At 38.9% G+C, this 25,285-nt stretch overlaps 1 protein-coding gene across 1 annotated transcript in view; it reads right to left on the minus strand.

Moving 5' to 3' along the window:
• Window positions 1-11,372: 11,372 nt before the first annotated feature.
• OTC (ornithine transcarbamylase) overlaps window positions 11,373-25,285 on the minus strand; it is a 61,703-nt gene continuing 47,790 nt past the window's right edge. The window contains exons 7-10 of the mRNA XM_047716754.1: window positions 22,944-22,997; window positions 22,714-22,863; window positions 20,106-20,243; window positions 11,373-11,801 (exon numbers count right to left, since the gene is read on the minus strand). Of these exons, the coding sequence (XP_047572710.1) occupies window positions 11,742-11,801; window positions 20,106-20,243; window positions 22,714-22,863; window positions 22,944-22,997 (402 nt within the window). The 3' untranslated portion in view covers window positions 11,373-11,741. The remainder of the gene's footprint in view (window positions 11,802-20,105; window positions 20,244-22,713; window positions 22,864-22,943; window positions 22,998-25,285) is intronic.

Genomic DNA, 25,285 nt, shown 5'->3' on the forward strand with positions numbered 1-25,285 from the left:
GCATCAGCATTTCTGGGAACTTGTTAAAAACATAGATTCTCAGGTCCCAATCCAAACCTGCTGAATAAGAAGCCTTGGGGGAAGTCAAGAAGCAAACACAGAGGGCAGGTTAACTAAACTAAGTCTATAAAGATACTAAAATGTTACAGAAATATACCAGAAATATTGTGCCAGTTAGCTCTACTCTACTGTGGGGAAAGCAAATTGGTCTCCTATTCCATATGGCTAATAAATTCCTTATTAGGAATTTGTACATGGGGCAGGAAAATATTATTTGCTATGTATAATGTTCTGCTTCCTTCTAAGAAAGCCTGATCCTGGTAACCAGAGAAGTTTTTGCTTGCTAAGCACAAGCTCTTCACCATTTCTTTCCTTTTTTGTTTTTTAAAGATTTTATTTATTTATTTGACAGACAGAGATCACAAGTAGGTAGAGAGGCAGGCAGAGAGAGAGGAAGGGAAGCAGGCTCCCCGCTGAGCAGAGAGCCCGATGCGGGACTCGATCCCAGGACCCTGAGATCATGACCTGAGCCGAAGGCAGCGGCTTAACCCACTGAGCCACCCAGGCGCCCCCTCCTTTTTTTTTTTTTTAAGATTTTATTTATTCGACAGACAGAGATCACAAGCAGGCAGAGAGGCAGGCAGAGAGAAAGGGGGAAGCAGGCTCCCCACTGAGCAGGGAGTCCAATGTGGGGCTCGATCCCAGGACCCTGAGACCATGACCTGAGCTGAAGGCAGAGGCTCAACCTACTGAGCCACCCAGGCGCCTCTCTTTACCATTTTCTAATGGCTTCTTAACTCCCTGCTCCTCCCTTGATGTCTGAGGGATGATCAGTACAGTATAGACCTCTAAAATATCTTATTTAGGGATTATCTTAGATCAGATTCCCTACAAGCAGAGCCCAAGATGGGGATTCTTGTCCAAGTAATCTATTGACAAAGCATTCTCAGGAGAAAGGGCACAGGTTAAGCAGTAGGGGACACTAACCAAGGACATATTCTTCTTTTTTTTAAAGGACATATTCTTTTTTTTTAATAAAGATTTTTATTTATTTATTGAGAGAAAGGCAGTGAGAGAGAGCATGAGCGAAGAGAAAGTCAGAGGGAGAAGCAGATTCCCCGTGGAGCTGGGAGCCCGATGTGGGACTCGATCCCGGGACTCCGGGATCATGACCTGAGCCGAAGGCAGTCGTAAAGGACATATTCTTAAACAGATCCTAACTTCAACCTGATCCTATGCGGAGGTCTGGAGCATGAGTTTTACCACAGTTGATCCTACCTGGAGGGAAGGGAGCCAAGTCTTTATATACCGCTCTCCCAGTCTCTTATTGACTGTGGGCTACTGGTAGTGGGATGAGGGTGAGAGTCTAATCTCTTGGGCCAAGTGGCTCCTGATAGCTGAGGGTAGCACTTCAAGGCAGCTCTGAGCTATTAGAAGACAACCCTGACAGCAGATGGGGGATGGGCAAACCTAGATAAAAGGGATCTGGATGGGGCACCAACAGTATCTACTACCTCAATATTTTTTGGATCTCTGTTCATATCACTGGGTATCTATATCCATGCTTGCCTCGGGTATGATTTCTCCTCTCTATCCCTTGGCCTTACAGAACAATAATCTTGGACTAGCCAGCTTTCTGTTCTCCACTCAGTCTCTAAGGTAAATCAGCTCAAGTGGCTACATTTATAGGATCCCAGATAGTTTGCAGAGGGTATTAAACATAGGCATTATCCCTTCTTATAGAATATATTTCTACCCCAGGAACATTTTGTTCTTATTTCCTATTTCCTGTTTCTGCAAAATGAAAGGATAGTCTGGCTTATTTCTAAACTTCATTCCAATTTAAAAATTCATTTGGCTAATGATTTTGCTCCACAAGGCAATTGTTATGCTTGCATTCTTTGGGAACAAGCTTTACAAAAGCATTGATTAGAAATTAAGTCTGGTGTCATTGATAGAACTCAGGCATTATTGAAACTGAAAAGATTTCATCCATATCAGGAATTCACTTCCATTTGCTCTGATCAAGATTCTTTTTAAAAATTTTTTTAAATTTTTTATTAAGATATAATGTATTATTAGCCCCAGGGGTACAGGTCTGTGAATCGCCAGGTTTACACACTTTATAGCACTCACCATAGCACATACCTTCCCCAATGTCCATAACCCAACCACCCTCTCCCCACCACCCTCCCCCAGCAACCCTCAGTTTATTTTGTGAGATTAAGAGTCTCTTATGGTTTGTCTCCCTCCTGATCCCATCTTGTTTCATTTATTCTTTTCCTACCCCCAAGCCCCCTATATTGCCTCTCAACTTCCTCAAATCAGGGAGATCATATGATAATTGTCTTTCTCTGGTTGACTTATTTCACTAAGCATAATACCCCCTAGTTCCATCCACATCGTCGCAAATGGCAAGATTTCGTTTCTTTTGATGGCTGCATAGTATTTCATTGTATATATATACCACATCTTCTTTATCCATTCACCTGTTGATGGACATCAAGATTCTTTTTCTAAAAAAGATTTTATTTACTTGTTTATTTGAGAGAGAGAGCATGAGTGGGGCAGGTGTCAGAGGGAAAGGGAGAAGAAGACTCCTTGCTAAGCAGGACCCTGTGATCATGACTTGAGCTGAAGGCAGATGCTTAAACGACTGAGCTACCCAGGTACCCCTCTTTTTTTTTTAATTTGAGTTAACATACAGTGCAATATTGGTTCCTGGTGTAGAATTCAGTGATTCATCACTTACATACACTACCCAGTGCTCCTCACAAGTGCCCTCTTTAATACCCATCACCCATCTAGCCCATCCCGTATACATCAACCCTCAGTTTGTTCTCTACCATTAAGAGTCTCTTATGGTTTGTTTCCCTCTCTCCCTTTTTTCTTTTCCCCCTTCCCATATATTCACCTGTCTTCTTTCTTAAATTCCACAAATGAGTGAGGTCATACGGTATTTGTCTTTCCCTGACTGACTTATTTCACCTAGCATAATACACTCTAGTTCCATCCATGTCATTGCAAATAACAAGATTTCATTCTTCCTTGATAGCTGAGTAATATGCCATTATATATATATGTACACATATACATATTATATATACTTATATATGCACATATACTATATCTACACATATTATACACCCCCCCATTTTCTTTACCCATTCATCAGTCCATGGACATTTGGGCTCTCTCCATGGTTTAGCTATTGTTGATAATGTTGCATTAAACATCAGGATGCATGTATCCACTTTGAATCTGTATTTTTGTCTCCTTTGGGTAAATACCTAGCAGTGAAATTGCTGGATCATGGGTAGTTCTGTTTTTAACTTTTTGAGGAACTTCCAAACTGTTCTCTGAGGTAGCTGCAGCATTTTGCGCTCCTGCCAACAGTGCAAGAGTGTTTCCCTTTCTCTGCATCCTCGCCAACACATGTTGTTTCTTGTGTTGTTAATTTTAGCCATTTTGACAGGTATGAAGTAGTCTCTCATTGTGGTTTTGATTTGTATTTTCCTGATGATGAGTGATGTTGAGCATCTTTTCATCAGTCTGTTGGCCATCAGGATGTCTTCTTTGGAAAGTGTCTATTCATGTCTTTTACCCATTTCTTAACTGGGTTATTTGTTTTTTGGGTGATGTTTGATAAGTTCTTTAGAGATTTTGGATACTAACCCTTTATCAGATACGTCATTTGCAAATATCTTCTCCCATTCTATAGGCTGACTTTTAGTTTTGTTGATTGTTTCCTTCACTGTGCAGATTTTTATCTTGATGAAGTCCCAATAGTTCATTTTTGCTTTTGTTTCTCTTGCCTCCAATGACATGTCTAGTAAGAAGTTGTTATGGCTGAGGTCAAAGAGGTTACTACCTACATTCTCCTCTAGGATTTTGATGGTTTCCTATCTCGTGTGTATGTCTTTCATCCATTTTGAATTTATTGTTGTGTTTGATGTAAGAAAGTGATCCAGTTTCATTCTTCATGTTGCTGTCCAGTTTTCCCAGTATCATTTGTTGAAGAGACGGTCTTTTTTCCATTGGATATTCTTTCCTGCCTTGCCAAAGATTAGTTGACCATATAGTTGTAGGTCCATTTCTGAGTTCTCTATTCTGTTGCATTGATCTATGTGTCTGTTTTTGTGCCAGTACCATGCTGTCTTGATGACTACAGCTTTGTAATATAAACCATAATATAGCTTGAAATCTGGAATCATGGTGCCTCCAGTTTTGTTCTTCTCTTTCAGAATTGCTTTGGCTATTCAGGGTCTTTTGTGGTTCCACAGAAATTTTAGGATTGTTTGTTCTAGCTCTGTGAAAAATGCTGGTTGGGGACACCTGGGTGGCTCAGTTGGTTAAGCAGCTGCCTTCGGCTCAGGTCATGATCCCAGCGTCCTGGGATCGAGTCCCACATCGGGCTCCTTGCTCATCAGGGAGCCTGCTTCTCCCTCTGCCTCTGCCTGCCATTCTGTCTGCCTGTGCTTGCTCTCTCTCCCTCTCTCTCTCTGACAAATAAATAAATAAATAAAAATCTTTAAAAAAAAAAAGAAAAGAAAAATGCTGGTTGTATTTTCATTGGGATTGCATTAAATGTGTAGATTGTTTTGGGTAGAATAGACATTTCAACCATGTTTGTTCTTCTAATCTATGGGCATGGAATGCTTTTCTGTTTCTTTGTGTCCTTTTCAATTTCTTTCATAAGTGTTCTATAGTACAGATCTTTTACCTCTTTAGTTTATTCCTAGATATCTTATTGTTTTTTGTGCAGTTGCGAATAGGATTGATTCCTTGATTTTTTCTGCTGCTGCTTTGTTAGTGGTATATAGAAATGCAACAGATATCTGCACATTGATTTTATATCCTTCAACTTACCTGAATTCGTGTGACTTCTAGCAATTTTTTGGTGGAGTCTTTTGGGTCTTCCACATAGGGTATCATGTCATCTGCAAATAGTGGATGTTTGACTTCTTCCTTGCCTATTTGGATGCCTTTTATTTATTTTTGCTGTCTGATTGCTGAAGCTAGGACTTCCAGTACTATGTTAAGTAGTAATGGTGAGAGTTGACATCCTTGTCTTGTTCCTGACAAAGATGATCCTTGTCATTGTTTATGATGATCCTTGTTCCCGATCCTAGGTAAAAGGATCTGTTTCTCCCCATTGAGGATGATATTAGCTCTGGGTCATTTGTATATGGCCTTTATGATGTTGAGGTATGTTCCATCTATCCCTACTTTGTTGAGGATTTTATCAGGAACGAACACTGTATTTTCTCAAATGCTTTTTCTGCATCTATTGACATGATCATATGACTCTTATCCTTTTTTTTTTTAACCAATATGGTGTATCACGTTGATTGATTTGTAAATACTGCACCACCGCTGCAGCCCAGGAATAAATCCCACTTGACTGAGGTGAACAATTCTTTTAATGTACTGTTGAATCTGATTTGTTAGTATTTTATGGAGAATTTTTGCATACATGTTCGTCAGGGATATTGGCCTATAATTCTCCTTTTTAGTGGGGTGTTTGTCTGGTTTTGGAATCAAGGTAATGCTGGCTTTATAGAATGAGTTTGCAAGTTTTCCATCCATTGGTATTTTTGGGAACAGTTTTAGAAAAATAGGTATTAAATCTTCTTCAGGGGGCACCTGGGTGGCTCAGTGGTTAAGCCTCTGCCTTCAGCTCAGGTCATGATCTCAGGGTCCTGGGATCGAGTCCCACATCGGGCTCTCTGCTCTGCAGGGAGCCTGCTTCATCCTCTCTCTCTCTCTGCTTGCCTGTCTGCCCACTTGTGATCTCTCTCTGTCAGATAAATAAAATCTTTAAGAAAAAAAAAAAATCTTCTTCAGTATTTGGTAGAATTCCCCTGGGAAGCCACCTGGCCCAGAACTCTTATTTTTTGGGAGATTTTTGATTACTGATTCAATTTCTTTACTGGTTATGGGCCTGTTCAAGTTTTCTATCTTCCTGTTTTAGTTTTGGTGGTTTGTAAGTTTCTAAGAATTTGTCCATTTCTTTCATTTTTGTCCAGTTTGTTGGCATATAATTTCTTCTTTTTTCCCTTGTTTTATAGTATTTATTTGATTCACTAAATAAACTGTCTTTTCATGTGATGACGTTATGACTTCTCTCTTATTTATGGAAATTGACTTCTTGATTTTTACCTTTTTTTAACCAACATATAGTACATCATTAGTTTTGATGATTTATTAGTTGTATATAATTTTTCCTAATATTCCTTTATAATTGTTTGTATTTCTGTGGTGTTGGTTGTGATCTCTTTTCTTTCATTTGTGATTTTATTTACTTGAGTCCTTTCTCTTTTCTTTTTGGTAAGTCTGGCAAAGGGTTTATCAATTTTATTAATTCTTTCAAAGAACCAGCTCTTAATTTCATTAATCTGTTCTACTGGTTTTGTTGTTGTTGTTGTTTTATATCATTTTTTTCTGCTCTAATCTTCATTATTTCCCTTCTTCTGCTGTCTGTAGGCTTTATTTGCTGTCGGTTTTCTAGCTGCTTCAGGTATAAGGTCAGGTTGTGTATTTGAGACTCTTCTTGCTTTTTGAGGAAGGCCCGTACTGCAATATATATCCCTCTTAGGATTGCCTTTGCTACATCCCAAAGTTTTGGACTGTTGTGTTTTCATTTTCATTTGCTTCCATGGATTTTTAAATTTCTTCTTTAATTTCCTGGTTAATCCATTTATTCTTTAGTAGGATGTTCTTTAACCTCCATGTATTTGAGGTCTTTCCCATTTTTTTTCTTGTGGTTGACTTCAAGTTACTTCAAGTTTCATAGCATTGTGGTCTGAAAATAAGCATGGTATAATCTCGGTCTTTTTGTACTTGTTGAGGGCTGATTTGTGACCCAGTGTGTGATCTCTTCTGGAGAGTGTTCCATGTGCACTCGAAAAGAATGTGTATTCTGCTGCTTTAGGATGAAATGTTCTAAATATATCTGTTAAGTCTGTCCAGTCAAGTGTGTCATTCAAACTCATTGTTTCCTTGTTGATCTGCTTAGAGGATCTGTCCATTGCTGTAAGTGAGGTGTTAAAGTCCCCTACTATTATTATATTATTATCAATGAGTTTCTTTATGTTTATTATTAATTGATTTATGTATTTGGGTGCTCTGAAGTTGGGGTCATAAATATTTACAATTGTTAGATCTTCCCCTTTTTTAAGTGTTTTTTTAAGATTTTATTTATTTGACAGAGAGAGAGATCACAAGTAGGCAGAGAGGCAGGCAGAGAGAGAGGGAAGCAGGCTCCCTGCTGAGCAGAGAGCCTGATCCCAAGACCCTGAGATCATGACCTGAGCTGAAGGGAGAAGCTTACCCACTGAGCCACCCAGGTGCCCCCAATTGTTAGAGCTTCTTGATGGATAGACCCCTTAATTATGATATAATGCCCTTCTTCATCTCTTGTTACAATTCTTGTTTTAAAATCTAGTTTGGGGGTGCCTAAGTATCTTAGTCAGTTAAGCACCAACTCTTATATTTTGGCTCAGTTCATGATCTCAGAGTTGTGGGATCAAGCCCCATGTTGGGTTCTGCACTCAGCATGAAGTCTATGGATTACTTCCTTCTCCCTCTGCTCCTCCCCCTGCTTACACTCGTTCTTTCTCAAAGAAGACCTTTAAAAATTAAATAATTATATCTAGTTTGTCTAATATAAGTATGGCTACTTTGGCTTTCTTTAGATGTCCATTAGCCTGATAGATGGTTCTCCATCCCCTTTCTTTCAATCTGCATGTTTTGTTGGGTCTAAAATGAGACTCTTATAGGTAGCATATAGATGGATCTTGTTTTTTTACCCATTCTGGTACCCTATGTCTTTTGATTGGAGCATTTGGTCCATTTACATTCAGAGTGATTTTTGAAAGAAATGAATTTAATGTCATTGTGTTACCCGTAGAGTTAGTGTTTCTGGTGATGTTCTCTCGTCCTTTCTAATCTTGGATGCTTTTGGTCTTTTTCTTCCCACTCAAAGAGTCCCCCTTTTAATTTCTTTCAGAGGTGGTTTAGTAGTCACAAACTCCCTTCATTTTTGTTTGTCTGGGAAATTCTTCATTTCTCTTATTTGAATGACAGCCTTGTTGGATAAAGAATTCTTGGTTGCAGGGGTGCCTGAGTGGCACAATTGGTTAAGTGTCTGACTCTTGGTTTTGGCTCAGGCTGTAATCTCATGGTTGTGAGATTGAGCCCTGCATCAGGCTCTGTGCTCAGCATGGAGTCTGCTTGGGATTCTTTCTCCCTTTGCCCCTCCTGCTTATGCTCTCTCTCTCTCTCTCAAATAAATAAATCAGTCTTAAAAAATTGAATTCTTGGCTGCATATTTTTCCCATTCAGCCCCTTGAATATATCCTGCCACTTTTTTTCTGGCCTTCTGGGTTTCTATGAACAAATCTGCCGTGAATCTGATCTGTCTTCCCTTATAGGTTAAGGGCTTTTTTCCCCTTGTAGCTTCAAGATTCTTTGTCTGTGTATTTTGTGAATTTGACTATGATATGCCTTGGCAATGATCAACCTTTGTTGAATTTAATGAGTTCTCTGTGCTCCTTGGATTTTGACATCTGTGTCCTTCCCCAGATCAGGGAAGTTTTTATCTATAATTCGTTTGAATAAACCTTTTGCCACCTTTTCTCCCTCTTCATCTTCTGGGACTCCTATGATACAAATGTTACTACATTTTAATAAGTTGCTGAGTTTCCTAAGTCTACCTTTGTGATCCATTACCTTTCTTTCCCTCTTCTTTCAGCTTCATTATTGACCAAGATTCTTTTACCATTAATTGATATTAAATTTTCAGGACAAGGGATGAATTTCTTCAAAAGATCAAAGAATAGCAGAGTTGATCTCAAAGTTCTGCTTCAATGATCTGTCATGTATTTGCCATACAAAAATAAACAGACACTTCACTTCCATTCTGATGTCTTAATGAAACTGTGGCAGAAACTGAGGCAAGACACTGAAGTGTCTCTATGTGTCTTATTTCAATCAAGTACAAAATGGTATTGAAAAAAATTCTAAATGTAAATAGTTGATGGTAGGGCCACCCCTACCAGATACTGGCCCTTTGTGTGACTTAAAATAAAACATCTATTCAGGCTTATGAAATGCTGAAAAATGTGCCCCCTGGGTAGACAGCTTATTAAAAGGTCACTCTTTTCTCCTGGCTATAAGGCCTGAAGGAAACACAAGACTTGGTAACTGAAGTGCAATCCAGGTTTCAGCCCTACTCACACCTTTCACCTGAGACCTTGGCACAGTGCACAAGTTTCACATCAGTAATGTGATGTGGAACACCATCAGTAATGTGTTCCCAGTTGTAGGAGTCTGGTCATTGTGACTAAACTGGTTTTCCATTCTTTGATATAACCTTTTAAATCTGTCAAAAGACATAAAGGCTACAAAATTGCTGAGTGGTGCCATGTCTCAAGATGTACTTCAACCACCTCCATAATATAGATGTTGAGGAGAGCTTTCAAAACAGAAAGGCCCCCCCAAATATATTCTGTATATACCATCTCTGTACGTATTCTTTGTTCATTTTTATCACATGGGGAGACTTGCCTTGACACTTTGGCATTGGGCTAAGGGGTCCCCGCCATTTTAACTGAGGTTCTAGGGTCACTTGCTTGTGTAGGAGGTCTAACATAGCATTGCCATGCTAATCTATGCATATTTGCCTGGGTATTCTACTATAGTTAAGTCATTAATGCAATATCAGTTAGAAATATTTGACAATGAATTACTTTTCTTAAGTTCCTAGAAACTTAAAATTGGGGGAAAAGAAACCTGTTGATTATTCTCCAACACTGAAATCATTGCAGTGTAATTACTTGATGTTTTACTTCCAATATTGCAGTGAAGAAAGCCTGGAAGAAAGGAAATCTTTGGCCAGTTATATTAAGTGGATAGGATCTATTATGTACACCAGAGACCCAAGGGTCATTGCTGGAGTTTTTGTTAATCTTTGCTGATGCAGTAGATATACAGAAAAAGTGATGAGGGAAGAAAACATAAAAAGTAAAAATAAGAGATTAAAAATAGCTTTGGAAAAATTAAGGCTATATCTTCCTTCCCTGTTTTCTTTATTCCTAATGTTATAAATAATGTCTTTGTAAGATGAAAAGTTAAGAAAGCAAATAAATTCCTATAGTTTTATGTTGAGAAAGATATTAAATTGGTGTATACATAAAAGAAAACTTTGGGGCTTATTGAGATAAAGTGATTACATTATGACAAGAAAATGATTAGAAGTTATTTTTGATTGAGTGAAGACTATACCTTCCATTTGGTTCAGAGAGTAACCCCTAAAGAGAGGTCATTAAAACATGGGCAACCATTTAGATAGTGGAAGTATACTTAGGATTATGTCCTTTATATATAGGTAGTTTGAGGGAGAGCTTCCACAGTGTATATGGCACCTTCTGGTTAAATCATTCTATACTCTCTACTGAAAGAAGATAGTCTGTTAAACTCCATTCTTTCTTTCTTGAGTGGTCCCAAGAAATTACCATAGACAAGAAAGTCAACTTTGATATTTACTAGAAAAAATGGATTTTTCTCTTGTAACATTATCTGCCTTTTCTCCCTAAAAATATATTTTATTGCATGTTCATTGCAAATCTAATTTGTAATTCATCTCTTACTCATTTAAGTCATAGCTATCTGCTAAAGAATATCTGTCAACCAGCCTGGAAACATTCTTCTAATAGTAGAGGCAGAACATAAAGATGGTTATTTTTTTTGTCCTCTGTGAAATACATTATTTTCTTAAAGTTCCACTTATGTTATTTAATATTTTGTGCAAATTTTGATCACCCACAAAAGCATGTAGCCTTAATTACATTATAATAATCCAGTGATGCAAATTTTTGTTATCCTGGTTAAAAATTGTAGAGAAAAGAATGGACTAAAATGTGGCAAGCAGTGCATTTATAGACACGCACAATAAGCACAAACATGAAAAAATTAAATTGCTTCTGCTAGAGAATTTGAACCTACGAAAATATCACTCTGCAATGGATCTTATGTTCCCACCTAGGTTTCCATGGTTTTGCCACTTGTTCACAAAGGCTTCTTTAGGCTTTTGACATTAAATGCTCATTACGGAGAAGAGGTGTGTGCTTTTAAAAAATCCTTCCCACATATAACCAGAAAAAACTCGAATTTGGGCACCGTTATAGCTGTTTTCCAAGAATTTCATCATTTCCTCTATGCATAAGTGAATGTCTGTCTACCTCATTTGCCTGAAAACTGTACTACATCAGCAGGATGGATCATTTGGCTTCCTTGTTGGTCCTGGGGGATATAAACACAGCCCACAGATCTACCAGCAGCTGACTGCCTGGTAAATGTTTACTTACAAATTAGCACGAGTGATAATTTATTAAGGTAATAAGCATAGATTACATTTAATGGCTTAGACATTATGCATTATGAACACAGTATTTTATGTTTAGTTGAAGCAAGTGTACACGACTATTAATATGATACCCAAACTTAACTCGAAATTGTGCATTAGAGAGTTTAAACCAAGTCAAGTCATGTATTGTAGTGCATCGGCGCTTAAATTAAGGCCTTCAGGAAGGTTTCACAATGGTAAAGCAATATCACATCATTCACCTATACTGTGTGTCAAGATTTGTTTATTTCTTAGATTCTCTTCTCCTTCCTCCATAAGTTGACTTATTCAGTTACTGAAGAACATTGTTTCTCTCTTGACAAACATCACTGCATCAAAACTTTGGTTTCTGAAGCTGAGGTGAATAATCTGTCAGCAGGGACACCATGACAGCCTAGGATGACACAACAAAGAAAGAGAAAGAAAGAAATGGGCAAATATTAGCAAGACTCTGCTTAGGGACCTAAGGAAGAGGAAATGGATTGCTGCTTTGAAGGTCTGTAGTTAAAATGTGTTTTCCCAAGGAAATGATAAGGGGACAGTTCTAAATTAATATTTATTTTTATTTGGATAGAGGAAGGTCCGGAAGGATCAGGCCGACCCAAATAAATGCAGAAACGCCATGCTTACTTAGGCCTCATTCCAGAACTAGTGGGTAAGAGAGTTGAAATGAGATACCATGGTGGTAGCCATGATTAGATTTTCCAGTCATAAGTGAAACCTAGGTATTGGTTGGTTTTAGAGAAATATAATCCCTCTCATCCTGATGTTTATGCTGTGGTTTGGTCACTTGTAACCTAGAGAAGTTTAGAATCAATCAGATGTAGAATAAGAAAAGTAAATTGTTTGGGCTAACAAATAATGTCTGCCTGAATCTGGGTCATCATGAAGGAATATTTATAATCGAGAGCATAGCTTCCCATTAGGCTGTGACCCACAAATGGTAATTTGCATTTTTACTCTTCCCAGCTTCCACAATAATGACAATAGTAATAATATCAGAAACAACCACAACAAATGCTTACTGAGTGCTTACTGTGTACTGGACTAAATGCCTTATCATATGTTGGTCACTTAAGAAATATTTGCCAGGCACTGTGCTAGGTGCTGCTAGGTAGAAATGTCTATCCATTATCTCATTTAATGCAATAAGCTTCTAAGGTAACTTCTGTTACTATCATTTATATATGGGAAAATCCTGGAAATAACAGATAGTACACAACCAGGTTTGGACTCAGGTTTCTCTGACTTCACCCTTAGGAGGTGGTTTTACTGCTTTACAGGTTCTTACTGTCTCCTTTTGACCATATTGTACATGTGTCCCTACCCTGTACCAGAAATGCAAGTTTTCTATTTCATAGGTATTCATTGAAAGTATTTACTGAACAGTTACCATGTGTTGGGCCCTGTATTGAGTGCTTTATGTACACCATACCACTTCATATCCTTCCCTACTTGTGTGAAGTGGTAAGAGAGAGGAAGGTGTAGGTATTTCCTGAGTGGTAGTAGTAGGGGATGGATTTGCATCTGCCTGTCCCTAAGATCTTAACCACTATGCTTAGATGACTCTTACTTCATTTAATCCTCATAAACTTATGAAGTTATTTCTATTTTTATCTCCATTATATGAATAAACTGGACTTGCTCAAGATCACATAGAGAGTCAGAACTTTAACTTGATTTCCAAAGTCTGTATTCTAGAAGCAATACCCTGTATCACCAGTAGGCTACAAAAAAAATGTTTTGAGCACAAATATAGGGTGTCATGCTCCCTTCCAGGTATAACGAAGAGCATTATAGACAAGATCGATGCTCTTATGAGGGCGTTTTCATTATAGTAGGGGGACAGGCAACAAACAAAAAAAATACCAAGTCGGGATAAATGTCATTAATAAGTAAAATAAAAAATGGAGGGGCACCTGGGTGCCTCAGTGGACCAAGTGTCTGCTTTTGGCTCAGGTCATGATCCTGGGGTCCTGGGATCGAGCCCTGTGTCTCTCTCAAATAAATAAATTTTAAAAATCTTTAAATAAAATAAAATAAAAATAAAATAATGTGATAACGGAGGCTGAAGAACCTCTTTAAGAGTAGGTAGCAAAGGAAATAGTCAACAAAACAAAGAGGCAGCCCACGGAATGGGAGAAGATATTCACAAAATTATACTACAGACAAAGGGCTAATATCAGATCTATAAAAAACTCCTCAAACTCAACACCCACAAAACAGATAATCACATCAAAAAATGGGCAGAAGACATGAACAGACCTTCTCTGAAGAAGACATACAAATGGCTAACAGACACATAAAAAAATTTTCATCATCATTAGCATCAGGGAGATCCAAATCAAAACCACATTGAGATAGCACCTCACACCAGTTAGAATGGTCAAAATCAACAGTACAGGAAACAACAAGTGTTGGAGAGGATGTGGAGAATGGGGAACCCTCTTACACTCTTGGTGGGAATGCAAGTTGTGCAGTCACTTTGGAAAACAGTGTGGAGATTCCTTAAGAAATTAAAAATAGAGCTACCCTATGATCCTGCAATTACGCTACTGGGTATTTACCCCAAAGATACAGATGTAGTGAACAGAAGGGCCATCTGTAGCCCAGTGTTCATAGCAGCAATGGCCACAGTCACCAAACTGTGGAAAGAGCCAAGATGCCCTTCAACAGATGAATGGATAAAGAAGATATGGTCCATATATACAATGGAATATTACACCTGCATCAGAAAGGATGAATACCCAACTTTTGTATCAACATGGATGGGACTGGAGGAGATTAAGCTGAGTGAAATAAGTCAAGCAGAGAAAGTCAATTATCATATGGTTTCACTTACTTGTGGGGTATAAGGAATAACGCGGAGGACATTGGGAGAAGGAGAAGAGAAAAGAGTTGGGGGAAATCGTAGAGCAAGACAAACCATGAGAGACTGTGGACTTGGAGAAACAAACTGAGGGTTTTGGAGGGGAGGGGGGTAAGGGGTTGGGTGAGCCTGGTGCTGGGTATCAAGGAGGGCATGTATTGCGTGGAGCACTAGGTGTGATTCATAAACAATGAATGTTGGAACACTGAAAAAATAAAATAAAATTTAAGAAAAAAGAGTGGGTAGCCAGTGAAGGCCTTGTTAAAGGAATGACATTTGAGATTTGAATGACAAGAAGAAACTAGGAAGGCCAAACTCTAGGATAAGAACACCTTCCAGGTAAAATATTTTACGCTTCTTTATGGGTTTTTAGGATCATATCTCAGTTTTGTTGTTTTTTTTTATTGTTAATGGTCATTGCAAGTGTCAAATTTATTTTCAAATGTTAAATCTTATAAAGTTAACTTGGAGTAGAGTTGCCAGATTTGATTAAATAAACAAATAAATAAATACAGACAGTTAAATTGGCATTTAAGAAAGCAACATTTTTTTTTAAACTGTAAGTATGTTCCAAATATTGCATGGGACATACCTATACTAAACAATTATTTGTTGTTTAGCTAAAATTCCAGTTTAACTGGGTATCCTGTATTTGATCTGTCACCCCTAACTTGGAGAGAAATAAAGTACTAAAATACTGTGAATTAGATTTGCAGTGGTGTTACATATCTAAGGATCATCCTGATAGCAGTGCTTTGAAGTATCAGCTCTACTGCTCAGTCCCTTTAAGTTACTTCAGGTCCACAGTAAAAATTGTAGGCGGAGGAAGAAAGGTACCTGACATTTTATGAGTTCTACAACCTTCCTAATTACTGAAAAATACAAAAGCAACCTTCGTGGGGAGGAGAGGGTATGTTTAAAAAACAAAATAAAACAAAGGGATCCAAAGGCTTGTGCACTATGGAGAGAATGATATGATTACTAGAGTGTTCTGAACAGCACAGCTAGAATTCACCCAACATGGAGGCCTTGAAAATCTCCTCTAAGTACTGAAAGAATATGCATTTGCTGGGGAGGGCATGTACTACGGTGAGCCCTGTGAATTGTGTAAGACTGATGAATCATAGACCTGTACCCCTGAAGCAAATCATACATTATATGTTAATAAAAAAAGTTATATGCTTTTGGAGCAAGCCCCACCCTATTTAGTTATGTATTTGCCATCAGTCATTATGGACATGTTAGAACTTGAGGCTAGATTGTATTTTTCTTTTCTTCTTCCATCCTGATTTTAAATGAAATTATGTGTGGAAATTGTTCTCTAGACAGTAGTCCTGTCCAGTAGAACATTCTGCAATTATCAAAATGTTCTATGCCTGTGCTGTCAGATACAAATAATGTAGCCACCAGCCATGTGTGGCTATTGAGCACTTAAAATGTGCTTAGTATGTCTGAGGAATACACTCTTACATTTCATTATATTTTAATTAGTTTAAATTTAAATAGAAATAGCCACAAGTGCCTAGTAGCTATTACACTGGATAGGGAATTTCTAGAGGAAAACAAGTATTGTGCCTTTAGAACATCCCAGAGAAATCTATCTCAGTAGTGTTGAGCCTAAATGCCATTTCAAATAAGTTACCTAAGAATCATTTCTTTCCATGTAAAATAGGAATTTAGACTAGATAATCTCTAGGGTCTCATCTCCCCTGAAAATATCATATTCCTATGAATTGTACAGGCTAACTGGGGACTACATACTATTCGTTTTTTTTGTTTTTAATCTCCAATGCCTGGCAGAGGGACCAGCACCCAGTAGATGCGTAGTATACAACTGCCAACATGAACTTCACTCAATGGGACCTCCAGTCTCTAACTCAGAGAACTGAAGAATGTAGCATGTGTGTCACCACCTCTCTTCTAGAATCCATGTCAGGTGTCACTAGTCAGTTATGTCACTTTCTTTCTGAGACCACAGGTAGGCTTAGAACCTTCTGAACATAGATAACAGTACCCTGTTGCTGAGACTGAGGACCCTATGATTAAAAACCATTTGCCATCTGTATAGTTTGATCTGTTGATCTTATCTGTGAGGAAACCAGGACCCAGAGAGGTAATACTTATCCAAGATGGCAGAGTTCACGAGCATTAAAGACTATATAAAATATATAAAGTATATGTTGGCTAACTGAAGATAAAAAAGTATATAAAGTATGCAGTATATAAAGAATGCATCTAGGGTGCAAGTCTTCTCACTCCCAGGCAATATTCTTTCTATTTTAGATGCTCTACCTTCATTTTAACATGGCTATGCCTCTTGTTTGCTTTGAAATATATTTTCCCCTAATAATAGTGGGCACTTCAGGAAGGTAGGGTATGGAGAGATGGTGGTAGGTCTTAGGCAGATGGAAAATAGATGGACATAAGATTTCCCTTTGTTTATGTATGTGTGTATCTATCTATCTATCTATCTATCTATCTATACGTATATATATGTATATATATTTATCCTTGTAAGCATCTTAATAATGTGAATACATGATGTATTTAATTTTTTAAAGTAAATTCAATTTAAAGATGTTGTTTAATAAGATCTTCAAAAATTCAGAAGTGCAGAACATCTCCATAAATGATATTTTAGCAACATTTCTTTTAATTTTTCCCCACTGAATTTCTGCAAAGGTCATGTTTTAACAGATTTGGGTTGATTTATCTTTGTAACTTCAGTCATCTTCTGAGAAAGACTAGAGCTTGAGGAAAATTTTTTGCCATGCCTCTTCCTGGGGTATGTGGTTGAAGAGCTCACATTTTCTTTTTTGCCATCTAGATCTTTGCTACTCAAAATGTGGTCTCCAGGACAGCAGCATCTGCATTACCTAGGTGCTTGTTAGAAATGCTGGATCTTGGGCCCCATCTCGGGGCCTATTGAATCTATCTGCACTTTAACAAGATCCCTAGGTGATTCAAATAGTTAGAATGGCAAAAATTGACCAGGCAAGAAACAACAAATGCTGGAGAGGATGAGGAGAAAGGGGAACCCTCTTACACTGTTGGTGGAAATGCAAGTTGGTGCAGCCACTTTGGAAAATAGTGTGGAGAGTCCTCAAAAAGTTAAGGCTATCCTATGACCCAGCAATTACACTACACTACCCAAAGATACAGATGTAGTGAAAAGAAAGGCTGCATGCACCCCAATGTTCATAGCAGCAATGTCCGCAATAGCCAAACTGTGGAAGGAGCCAAGATGTCCTTCAACAGACGAAGGGATAAAGAAGATGTGGTCCATATATACAATGGAATATTACTCAGCCATCAGAAAGGATGAATACCCCACATTTGCATCAACATTGCTGGAACTGGAGGAGATTGTGCTAAGTCAAGCAGAGAAAGACAATTATCATATGGTTTCACTTATTTGTGGAACATAAGGAATAGTATGGAGGACATTAGGAGAAGGAAGGAAAAAATGAAGGGGGGGGAATTAGAGGGGGAGATGAATGATGAAAGACTATAGATGCTGAGAAACAAACTGAGGGTTTTAGAGGGGAGAAGGGTGGGGGGGATGGGTGAGCCTGGTGATGGGTATTAAGGAGGGGATGTATTACATGGAGCACTGGGTGTTATATGCAAACAATGAATCATGTAACAATACATCACCAAAAACTAATGAAGTACTGTAGGGTGACTAATGTAACATAATAAAAAATTTTTTTAAATAAAATTATTTGATATATTAATAACTCATTCATAATAAAAACTTAGCTCCTTAAAAAAAAAAAATTTTTTTTAAAAAAGCTTTGGAAGCACTGGTCTAGATAACATGGCAGTCGCCATTTTGGCCAAAGATAGTGTCCTGAGGTGGCCAGCTGGAGGGTACAGTAAAAACAAAATCATCCCTCCTATTAGATATGACAAATTTAGACCTGACATATAACTTTCCATTGGAAAGGAAATCATGATTGGCTTTCAAGCAGCCATAGTGGAGCTCAAAACCCTCCTGGTCACCGTATTAGGTCAACAATGAAAAAGATGTCAGTGATAATAATTATAATAATACTTACAGTGTATTAGATACCATACTAAATGCTCTACATGTATTATTTTAATGCTCACAATAACCCTATCTATTCCCATTTAGATAAAATAGCCCTATCTATTCCCATTTAGATAAAATGAATTCCCATTAGATAAAAAAAATTACCAGAGTTTTTTCCAACTCATTTTTCTGTACTCCAGAATTTGAAAGTTATAAACTACTTTTCCCAAAAGCTACAGTGCTGACATGACACTCAACTGTAGGTACTCAAGTCTTAGAGTCATAAGTGAACAACGTGCATTGAAAGCCATGGTCTGAGAGATTAGGTCTTCTGGTCTAAGCAGATGGGGGGTATCTGGTTCAGCTGGGGCAGTGATAATGGAGTATCTGGCATTTAGTTTCAGGGGTCTTAGGTACCAGGCTTTGCGTAGCTGTGTCAGTGCTGTTTGGCTACTAAAGAACCACAATGTTGTTGGGTGATTTTCTTGCATGTGTTGTTTCTGAATATGTGGTGTCCAGGAATGACTTGCTGCACCTTCTTTCCCCAGAGATTCTGGGCACTGCTAAATGTCTCTTAATAAATTCCTATATTATCTTTTTATCTTTCCTAGAGTGGCCTCTGTTTGCCAGCAAGACCCCAGCTGGTACAGTAATTGAAATCAGTTAAATCACTAAAAACTAAAAAAACAAAAAACCAAAAAAAACAGTGGTACTAAATTATAGCACATGAACGTCGGTTTTTCAGAGAAGAAGGTGATGCTTGGACTATTGTAACACACAGATATAAGGTTAATATTTCCTAGAATAGCAGTGATGAAGATGAAACTTATATTAAGTGGAGCAGTATTTTGTTAAATTAGTTTTGTTGCAGTTCTGGAAATGTTCAGTACCTAAAGCAGATATATCTATAGAGCCAAAGTCAAGTAGAGAACCAAAACAATGATCTGGGTAAGTCATAAAAGGAAGAAAAGAGAAAGGAAATAAGATATCTTTAAATACTCATTTTGTGCCAGGCACTGAATTAGGAATCTTTATAAATTTTAACAAGGGGACTGTAAAATAAGAATTATACAATATAATGGTTGGCAGACAATGGTGGCTGGTGTTCAGGCTGATTAAGAGCAGCCTCAATTTTTATTAAAATAGATATATTTGGGGGCACCTGGGTGGCTCATTCAGATGAACACCCAAATCTTGATTTCAGCTCAGGTCATGATCTCAGGGTTATGAGACTGAGCCCAGCCTGGGGCTCCACACTTGGCATGGGACCTGCTTGGGATTCTCTCTTCCTCTCCCTCTGCCCCGCCCTCTGGCTCACTCTTGCTCACTCTCTCGCTTTCTTTAAAAAAATGGCAATAGGGGCGCCTGGGTGGCTCAGTGGGTTGAGCCGCTGCCTTCGGCTCAGGTCATGATCTCAGGGTCCTGGGATCGAGTCCCGCATCGGGCTCTCTGCTCAGCGGGGAGCCTGCTTCCCTCTCTCTCTGCCTGCCTCTCCGTCTACTTGTGATCTCTCTCTGTCAAATAAATAAATAAAATCTTTAAAAAAAATGGCAATAAAATAAAATAGATATATTTGGAAGGACATCAATTTTATACCATTAAAAATACAATATAAATGCTAAGAAGCAATAACAATCTATTATGAACTTCCTGGGAAAAAAATAGATGCCATATGAGTAAGTCATATAGGTAGATAATCTCAGTTGCTTATTATTTACCAAAAGGCATGAATGACCAAGTTAGGGCCACACAGAGAAACTCTTCTTAGCTTCCATTCCCCATTTCTTGCTTACCATGATTGTCCACTTCCTGTTTTCAGCCTCTGGGAATACTAGTGATCGTGGAGAATAAAACACCTCATCATCCACTTCTTCTGGCTTTCTGGGCAAGCAGTGTAAAAACGTCCAGTCAGAGGCAGCAACTTTAGCAGTCTAAAGAAGAAATAGGATGCATCTGTGTTTTGACTAGTATATATGGCTATTACTTTTGTCTTCTTCAATATTAAAATACACATATGGTGTGGAGTCAGAGACCAAATGCAAAGGGAGAGACAACGAGGCAGAGCGGTGGTTTAAATTCAAGGCACCAAAAGGAAACATAAATGGTACTTTCAACTTATGGAATTTTATAGTCATTTTTTTTAATTTGGGAGAATGTTACTCCAAATTAAACCACTAACTCAGTTTTCTGGTTCTCTGTCTAGAGGGATTGTGAACATTTCAGTAAAGAGTTCCATGGGTATAATGCGTGGCTGATAGCAAAAGTTACCCATTATGCCCCAATATATTTTAAAAGTTGCTTTTATGAGGTTATGTTACATTTTGAGCTTATCTACAAGTTACGGTTTTTAGCAGTTGAAGTATACTTCATCACTAATTAAAACACTTTTGAAAGAGAGTGTGCTGAGATAGGAGTGCATTAAACAGGATTATGGGCACTATATACAAGAGGTTTCCTTCTTAATGCAAAAGTCCTAACAGTTGTGATTTTCTCCAGCCATTAAGTCCTGAAAGCTACATTTTCCCATCCATTTCCATTGTTCACGTACAGAGTCAAAACTGCAGTACCTCATAATTTCTTACCTCAAAATTACTGCTTTTTACTAAAATTTTTACTTACTGTACTCGTTCGAGGTTCAGAACCTTCTGAATTTCTAAAATAATGGCTAAGTTACATGGGAAAGGAATAACATTTGAGTCAGTCATACATCAGTGTGATGAATGTGCTTCAAGCCTGCAGTCCTAACACCACAAAAATGCCTAAGGCTGGTCAAGGCAAGGACGAGGTAAGCCACAAGGAATTTAGAATTTCTCCATGAACGTATTTCCACATATATGCCAACAGATTAGCCATAATGTATAAATAACTCCTATAACCAATAATGGCAAAAAAATAGAAAATGGGCAAAGGATATGATAGCATTTTAGAGAAAGACACATGGAAATGGCCAGTAAACAGGAAATAATGTTTAGCTTCATTAGTAATCAAGGAAATGCAAAATTTAAAAAGCATGAGATACAGATTTTAAAAATTAAAAATGTAAATAACTAAGAGTAGAAAGAGTATGGAGAGAGTAGAAATTATCAATTCTTTTTGGATGGCTATTTAGCAGCATTTACCTATTTTAAAAAGTATATACCACTTTACACAGAAGTTCTTTTTCCATGGATCTATTCTCCAGTAATACTTGCACAGAGAAATATGTATAAGGATATTCATTGCGGCATTGTTTGTAATTGGGATCATTAAAAATAGCCCAATTTATCAACATAAATCATAGTTCCCCCAGACCTTGGAATGTTATGCAACCATTTAAAAGAATGAAAAATATCTAAATAAATGGACAAGAAAATCTAAGATTTGTTAAGTGGGGAAAGTAAGTCAGAATAATATGTCCGATATGCCATTTACAAGACATTAATAGTTGTGTGTGTGTATATGAAGTCATATATAAATACACAGAAAAGGTCTGCAAAGAGATGCATCAAATTGTCGAGTCATGGCTCCCTCTGGGAATAGTCACTATTGAAAGGATAAAGGAAAGACACTTTCACTTTTTATTTTCCAAACTTCATTCTATTGACATGGATAAATAAGGAGCTAGTATTTACATATTGCTTTATCAATAAAATATCTGTTGTGTTTGCTCAGTCTCTTTCTCCACCAAAACAGACTAGCTGCTCTGCTGACAAAATCCCAACGTATACTTGCCTGGTAGAGTATTCCTCCAGAAGAGCAGTTCTCAAAGTGTGACCCTGGAGCAGCAGCATTGCATCACCTGGGAACTTGGTACAAATGCCAGTTCTTGGGTCCCACCTCTAATCTACTAATTCAGAACCCCAGGGGAGTGGGGTCCTGCCAGCTGTGTATTAAGAGCTCCAGGCAATTCAGAGGCACCGAGAAGACTTGCTTCAGATCTTAATGAAAGACATCAGAGTAGATGGGATTCCCCTGGGAATGCCCTGGAAGCCGTAAGCAAGGCTAAACTGGACTCGAGTGTCCTGAACAACTAGAGGCAAGGACTAGCCTGAAGAACCTAATTATGCAGCTTTTCTTAGAGGAGAAATAGGAAGAAACTGAATGCAACAGAAGTAACAGTGTCTCTAGACACACACACAGCAAAGCATTCTGATGCCTCCACGGCCCCATCACTGTGAGAGGGAAAAGCTTGCTTCTCTCTTCTGCCTGATTGCAAATGCCTGCATCCAGGACAAAAGAGTCTTTCCAAAGGACATCCATAGCTAAGCTTCAGGAGGAGAGAAATCCCTGGAGGATGCAGTCAGCACATCCTTTATAGGGAAGGAGAGGACAGTCTGCTGTCCCCAAAGCGAACGAGTGATCAGATGGTTCGGCCCTTTGTGAATGGAATTAATGAACCTTCAGAGAGACATCAGTTTGTACCTTCATTGTAACCTGGTAACCTTGGAAAGCCTGGAGCCGCTTTTTCTTCTCCTCTTCTTGTCCCATGCTTATCCACGTGTCTGTAATTAACACATTGCCTCCACGAGCCGCTTCCAATGGATCATTTGTCAGTGACAGCTTGGTGCCATTCTAGCATACACAAGCATGGCCGTTAAACAAGTTCATGGGACAGAGAAAGGCCATTGTAAGTTTACATATAAGGAGCATACCTCCTTGGCATACTGCTCTGCCACCTTGGTCACACTGGGATCTGGCTCATAACCCTGCAGGGGGAAGAAATCAACTGTTATTTAGGCAACTGTTTTGAATTAGGCTGTCTTATATATGCATTATTTTCCTCTCAACAGCATGTCCGCTGTCTTTCCCTTTGCTGCTTCAAGTGGGATATGGTATTGACATCTAAATTCCAAACCTTCATAGGGCTTTGGGGAATTTAACAAGGTAACTGGCTGCCCCATCTTTCTCTTATTATCCTTCACCTCTTCAATTATCAGATAAACAGGGCATGGTGCTTTCCAGCTCTCAGTAGGGCCCCTTCTCCTTCCTCTAATAGTGTTAAGAGGATTACATATGTAATTCTACAAGCAGGTGCCATTTTGTCTCCATCTTTCCAGGAGTTGTGTGGGGTTTTTTTTGCAATTTTTTTGTTTTTGTTTTTGTTTCTGTTTTTGTCTGGGACTCCGTTTGCTTCATGTGGCTAACGCTTTCAAGTCTCAGCTCAAATGTCTCCTCCGCAGAAGAACCTTCCCCAAGCACCCAAGCTAAATACTCACAGGCCACGTGCCAGTGTTCTGAGTGCAGGACTCGTGCTTTGAAATGCCATTTACACCACAAGCACCCTGCTTTTGCTCAAATATATTTGTTTGGGATCGTTCGGCGAAAGCAGGGTCAGGGCTTGGGTGAAGCAAGTGAGGTGCTGGGACACAGAGTTTAAGCAGAACTGTCAGAGTCTTTGTGAGCACAAATGGCGCACCAGAGGGGCCTCGCTTGCTTGGCTGAGTCTCAACTCTGGGTGAGGGGACATTAGAGGGCACTAAAGCCTCCCCCGAGCTATTCCAGACGCCCCAGGTAGCCCTGCACCTCCCCCTCCCCCTCCAATCTGTTCTGTCAACAGAAGCAAGGATTGTTCTCTCTGAAGCCTGCAATGTTTACCACTTGTTCCTTAAGTCCAAGCTGATTAAGAGTATCAAGGCTTCCCCCTGCCCCCACATTCCCTGTTTCTGTCTCTCTTAATTCTTCTCAACATCTTGCTGTAGGAAAGGCAATCTTATTGTTATCTCCGTACTATGTCTTGCCCTTTTCTGCCATCTCAGCCTTTTACCCTTGAACACCTCCTCCTGTCCCCTCCTGGGGGTCTTCGTTGGAACATGTCAGCTCTTCTTTTGTCAAACTTTAGCCCAGCCCCACCTCTGGACCCTCCATATGGAGGCCTTGTCAGTCCAAACAGCACAGTTATTCTCACCTTCCTCCATCCTTCTCATTTTCCCGAATTCTTAGCATTTATTATAAGTTGGGTTTTAGAAATTCTCAGTGGAGCATTGTGATACACACTGTGATATGCCACTCACATCCCCCCTTCATGAATAAAGAACTTATTCCCCCAGCTGCTGGGCGTGCTGCCAGAAGCTGGCTTTCAGCCGCCAGCCCTCTTTGGGCAATGCCTCAGCTGCAGAGAGCTGACTCATCCAAGGTCACATCCCCTTCTGGGACGACCTACATTCAATGACTGATTGACAGAAGGGGTTGGAAACTTGACTCCCTCCTCCCAACTTGGAACAGCTCTAAATGGCCATCTCGGATCTAGAAGTCTCTGTAAGGTCAGACGAGGCTGTTGTTCGACCTGCAGTGCGGCTCGGCTTCTTCCTCTGCCCACTCCTGCTTTCCTCCCTTCCCTTCCACAGGTGTTGGTCTCAAGGGCGTGCCCTAATAAGCATCCTGCATACCAAACTCTGTCTCAGAGTCTACTCCCAGGAACCTCAGCCCGTCACAGGCACGTTCAGGTTCATTCCTTTGAAACTGTCTATTTGCACATGAGTGTCTACCATAGTTCCTTCTCATAACAAAATTCTTGAAAGAAACTACACATGACGCTGATGATGGTGGCACAGACATTTTAGACCACCCTCAAATAGCCATAAGTTCTAGAGCTCTTTTATAGGGATGTGGAGAAGGTAATTAATAAAGCTTTGCTAATTTAGTAACTAATGTGACCATTCATACCAGTAAACATAAATGAAGAGGCTTGGCCATTACCCCGTGTGCCTCCTGCCCTGAAAATTTAGCCTTCCCTCTAGAGAGCAGGTTTTATACTCCCTACATATAATCATTCTTACAGAAGGAATCAATAAGTACTTAGAGAACCAACAGAAAGGTTTGGAAATTAGAAAATCACCCAACCTTGCTTGCACTGGGCCATGACTGAGAATACAAAGAGGAATTCTTTACTCACAGCTCAGCTTTCAATACTAAATCACTCATTGGCTTTTACATAAATCTTAAAACCAGAGGAAGAAGGTGATTAACAAACCCAGTTCAGTCTAAATATTCACTT

The sequence above is a fragment of the Lutra lutra genome, chromosome X (assembly GCF_902655055.1).
Source record: "Lutra lutra chromosome X, mLutLut1.2, whole genome shotgun sequence".
NCBI lineage: Eukaryota > Metazoa > Chordata > Mammalia > Carnivora > Mustelidae > Lutra > Lutra lutra.